General features: G+C 33.9%; 1 protein-coding gene across 1 annotated transcript; it reads right to left on the bottom strand.

Moving 5' to 3' along the window:
- Positions 1 to 299: 299 nt before the first annotated feature.
- LOC111396130 (spermidine synthase) lies at positions 300 to 3,613 on the bottom strand. Its single transcript, XM_023022441.1, has 9 exons — positions 3,337 to 3,613; positions 2,283 to 2,359; positions 2,054 to 2,176; positions 1,751 to 1,855; positions 1,479 to 1,551; positions 1,300 to 1,371; positions 1,016 to 1,211; positions 746 to 875; positions 300 to 648 (listed from the first exon to the last, which is right to left on the bottom strand). Exons 1-9 carry the CDS (start codon positions 3,434 to 3,436, stop codon positions 583 to 585), a joined length of 942 nt encoding a protein of 313 aa, XP_022878209.1. The 5' UTR covers positions 3,437 to 3,613; the 3' UTR covers positions 300 to 582.
- Between the last annotated feature and the right edge of the window lie 1,691 nt (positions 3,614 to 5,304).

Below are 5,304 nucleotides of genomic sequence, written 5' to 3'. Positions count from 1 at the left end.
AACCTTGTATGTACGTGGATTGTACAAAGAGAAAAACCCAATTTTTTATGTTCCAACTGGAATTGACACACAAATGTTGCCACTTGACAAGCGCGAGTGCATCACATGTGATGGTCCACATTTAATGAAAATTTTGACACGGATTTCAACGTTTCATTTTTGTCCCCTTATTAGGTACAGAGACGGACAACATAATGAAAAATAGAGATTACAGTCGAGTCAATTATTGTGTACAAACGAAGCCCTCTAAGTTTAGATGAGCCGCTTCTATAATCCATTTTTTACCAACGATTCAAGTCTAAGAAATGATAACACATGCATTGCCCAAGTAAGTTCGACAATTATTTGATAGTCAGATAAAGCACGAAATACTTTGTCTAACATAAGACAACATTGAGAAATACATCAAGTGAAGAATAGGCAATAATAGATTCAATCTCGTTTAACAAATTAACTACTTCATGAACTAGTTCAAACCTCGACCACTTGTCAAGGGCCAAGTGACGCATTTAATTACTATCCGGGCAAGGAGATCTATGAGAGCTCAAATTCTAATCCTTTAATTGTTCCGCGAAACTTCATTCATGTAGCTTTTGACTCGATTGCCTTTTTTGCAAATGAGGGTAAACAAAAAGCCGCAGAGTGGATCTGGAAAGAGAAGTAGAGAGCGAAACTTATTTGAACTAAGAAAACACGAAGAATGACAGAGTGTTGGGTAGAGAAACCATGAGATGCAATGCCTTACCTCGGAGTTGTAGAACTTCAAAGGTCCTTTCGTTTTCACATGACTATCGTCAGCGTCTATTGGGTTGATTGGATGTTTAAAATCCACTGCAGGACCCTCCGTAGAACAAAGCATGAACCCAATAACACCACTAAAAGGAGATGGAGCAACAAAATCGATAAGCAAGGTTAATGATATGGCACAAAACCATGTCCATTGACTGGCACATACGAGCTTATCAAAAGCGTAGTTCTCACTTCTCATATGGGAACACATCATATGGGAAAATACCTTGGGTATGTTGGAACTGAGGTCCAGGCATAGTTAACAGAGCCTTTGAAAATCTGGCGACAGTTTGCTACGATATTTTCAATAATTTGCATGTGAAGCCATATGCTTTCAGCCTGAGTGCACATAACACCTCCAGGACGAAGAGCTTTCGCTAGTGACTCAAAGAAAGGTTTTTCAAATAACTCCTGAGCCGGACCTAAGTCATGTAAAACACAGTTTGAACATTGGACTAGGAAGTTTCAAAGGAGTTACTAGTAAGACCTTGGCTAGAAACACATTATTACCGATGGGATCAGAAGAATCCACTATAATTGCATCATAAGTTCCTTTGGGAACGGCATTCAAAAATGCTACTCCTGCAAGGTTGAAATAAATTCGATTAAGTTAAAAATTATAGTTAAGAGAAGACAGACAAAGGCAGTGGAAGAAAGGGGAGAGAAAGAGTAACTATAGATGACTGTACCATCTCCGATATGAAGTGTTACACGGGGATCCTGAAATCCCAAAGCTACACTTGGAAAAAATTGTTTTGAAACCTGGAAGGAAGGACAGTATATCAGTACTGACAAATTGCTGCAAGTGGAGTGTTCGAAAATCTCAAAATTTAGGATCAAGAGAATCCAGCAAAATGCAGTTCTAAGTTAATCATAAACATGAAATATCCAAAGAAACAGAGTAGAAAGAGGAATATATTATTAAATGAAACGATAGTGAAAAAAAGTCTAAGTGACCTACATCAACTACCATCTTGTCAATCTCACAGATGTCTATCTTCTCGACAGAAGAATGGCGAGCTACTTCACGCAAGACACCACCATCTCCTCCTCCAATAACAAGAACCTTCAATTAAAAACAACATTAAAAGAATTAAGGAAAATGAGAAAAAAAGAGAAAAACAACGGTTCACAGATTCTGTTCTTTAGAGGTCTATGCAGAAATCAAGCAAAGCCCAGGTAGAGAAAGAATGAATAACAATGTGAATGTGATTTAGGCGACCAATCTGATTTTTCATGTTAAAGAGCATTAGAGCATAAATACCTTCTTTGGGTTTAGAATTGAGCAAAGTGGAAGATGAGTAATCATCTCTTGATAAGCACATTCATCTCTCTCGGTGAGTTGAATTACACCATCCAAGACAAGAACCTTTCCATAAGTTGAAGACTGCAGCAAAAATAAACCATATTTTATGCATTCAGAAACACAAAAGGAGGCATTCATATGTTAATAATAAATCTTAAGAACTTAAAAATTTAAGCCCATAAAAAACCTGAAACACCAAGACATTCTGGTAATCAGACTTCCCCTGGAATAATAACTTCTCTACTTTTAATGAATGAGCTTCTCCTGCATGATTTCCACAAAGCAATCCATTGAGAGTCATAACAAACAAAGAAAAAGCGGTTTATGAGATAAGTTAAATCAAATAAAATAATTGTTTTCTAAACAATCATCACTACATTTGGAAGTTTTTCTTCTCCACCCCACCATCCAGGCCGTGTATGTAGGTTTTCCTTTTCCTTGTTAAGTTAATATTAGCCAGAATAGAGGGTAGAGGGAAGAGAAGCCATGAAACTTGACCATATGTTGGATAAGGTTTTATTCCTCAATGAAGTAAACACCATATTTATAGTCATTTGGAGTTTCCAAGCCATGTAACCCTGAGATTTAAATGAATTATAACGAAAATTAGAATTGTTCTTTTCATCTTTTAAGGGGGCTATCGATACCAAAAGATTGAGATTGCTGCTTTAGATTCAAAACGACATTTGGCAATATAAACTTTACACTCAGAGGATACCATTAAAATTATGAGCTAAAGTTCTCCATCCCAAAAATTATGAAAAGAAGTATATGACAATAAAGAACAACATACTATTTACAAACCAGTATGAATTTTTCATAAAAATAATAATACGCCTAAAACATTAAAAGGCGAAGCTTGACATCATGTCCCTTTCAACATGTAAAATTATTGAATTGTACTGATAGAAATCATTTCTTCAAACCAATGCCACGCATTGAAATAAAATATTAAGAAGAGAAAAAGAAAAGTAAGGACAACCAACCATCTCCACCCCCATAAACCATATTCCAATTCAGAAACATAAACGACAAAGTATTTTATCAAATCTAAACAAAAATTTCTCAAAAAATTTTAGAAAATTAATATATATCCACAATTTCATACATAAATACTCATAATTACACACCTTTTGAGCTTAATATCCTTCAATACGATATGAATGCCCAAAAACTCAATCGAACAATTCGATTATGTATATTATACGTATGCAAGTATATGTAGAGAGGTGGAAACTTGCCAGGCCATAGAGGGCTAATCTCAGAAAACCAGCCAGGTATAACAGAGGAGATAGAATCCGGCAGGTCCGCCGCCGCTCCGCCGCCATTATTTACTTCCATATCGACAGAAACAGCACCCTTCTCTTCCTCCAGTTCCTCCTCTACCAGCCTCTACAATGGCGATTCACAATCAAGCAGACTCAAGAGTCCTTTTCCATCTCCTACTTATATTTATAGATGGGGCTTTGCCATTTGTATACCCAATCTGTACAATTTTGAAACTTGCATTATTGTGATTAGATGAAAAAATTGTTTTTTTTTTCTTAAATTATCAAAATGACAGTTTGACAGGTGATAAAGTATAAATAAAGTGTATGTAATAGATTATACTTTGATTTTTAGAATTATTTTAGGGTTTAGGAATTTTGAGAATTGATTTTTTGATCGTTAGGAGATAAGTGGGATCCATAGAGAAAAAGTAAAAAAATTATGGCTAAAATAGTGAAATAATGATAAAAAAATCAATTTTTTGGAATGAAAAATACTTCCAAACAGGACCTTAATATTCCTTTTTAAAATAGTCAAGTACGTACAATGAGCATTTTCATCGCCCCATTTGGCCCCCATTTTGTAAAGTTGAAAATGAGTGAAATAGTATTTTTTAGAAAAATAAATGATTGAAAAAGAAAAAAAAGGTTTCGATTTACGTGTAATATTATTTTACGAAAAATTGTGTGATTAAAAATAGAAGATAGAAAAATGTAATATAATGCAATAAAAATTAATGGGACGGGCTAAAGTATTCAAAAATTGGGATCACCTGTGACCACAATTTATTAAATTTTTTTATGTATTTATCGATCAAGACAGAAACAGACAGCTTTTTCACGTTTTTCGTTTTTCTTTTTTTTGGTCGGAAAGCAATATAAACTCATGTTTTAATACAAAGGCCGTACGTTAGAAATGTGTTTTTTCAACAAAATCTTCGTATCTCAAAAAGTGACAAATTGTGAGGAAGAGTCATAATGATGATTAATTTGAAACAAAATTAAAAATTCAATGACGAGACGTGAGCACAAAGTCATATAACACTGACATTATGTATTAAAGTTGTGCTTGGAGTCTATAATTTTGGGTCCGTAAAAGTGTTTATACACTATGTACCAATAGATTTACCCTATGTATTATATATTTTATCGTAAATTATTTATCATGTCAAAGTCACAATATTAGGGAATTTAGGGTTGAAAGAGGGACACAATTAATTAATGCCCATGTTTGATCCACATATTTTCAAGAATGCATTTTTTCGATTCTCATTTTCAACCACATTCTTTCATAAAATAATAATATACGTATTTCAAAAATATTTTTTTATTTTTTAACTATACATTCTACAAAAAATCACTATTTCATAATACATTTTTATCAAAAAATGGGGATTAAACAGGCGCAATACATGAAAATGACAAAAGAGTATCTGCTTTTGCTTTTTGAGTATTGTACAATGACGCAGGACATGTCTAATAAAATGGCTTTACGTGCGGGTCCTTTAAACGTAAAATGAATGGCCATCTTGTTTACAGCAATTTCTTATTCTGCCATCCCTTTATGGAAAGAAAAATGCTGTGTGTACACCTTATGGTGTACACATAGCTTTACTTCCCACTCATATGGAGGGGGATCCACAAATATTTTATTATATGTGAGCCCTTCTCTATGTCAGGTGGGTGCAAAGCTGTGTGTGCACCATTGTGTACACACAGCACAACCCTTATGAAAATTGTCAAGGACGATTTTGATGATTTGAATTTTTAAAAATAATCTCTTAAATATGTTTTAGCCATGTTTGAGCCTTATACAAAAGAATACTGTAATGTTATTTGTACATTTCATGCTTGACATTATGTTTGACATTACTTTGTTTTAAAAAAATTTGCTTGTAAGAAAACTATTTTTTTTAATCGACAAATAGCAGTTTGTCACAT

The sequence above is a fragment of the Olea europaea genome, chromosome 6 (genome assembly GCF_002742605.1).
Source record: "Olea europaea var. sylvestris chromosome 6, O_europaea_v1, whole genome shotgun sequence".
Classification (NCBI taxonomy): Eukaryota; Viridiplantae; Streptophyta; class Magnoliopsida; order Lamiales; family Oleaceae; genus Olea; species Olea europaea.
The sequence above is the reverse complement of the archived record's forward strand: the minus strand, read 5'-3'. Positions and strand labels throughout refer to the sequence as shown.

What these genes read in the sequence shown, in the direction of transcription:
- LOC111396130 (XM_023022441.1), bottom strand. Translation starts at nt 3,436, where the DNA reads ATGGAAGTAAATAATGGCGGCGGAGCGGCGGCGGACCTGCCGGATTCT. An exon ending in AACACTTCATATCGGAGATG is followed by an intron (nt 1,372 to 1,478) that starts GTACAGTCATCT and finishes TCAACCTTGCAG; the next exon opens with GAGTAGCATTTTTGAATGCC. An exon ending in TCAGTTCCAACATACCCAAG is followed by an intron (nt 876 to 1,015) that starts GTATTTTCCCAT and finishes ATCTCCTTTTAG; the next exon opens with TGGTGTTATTGGGTTCATGC.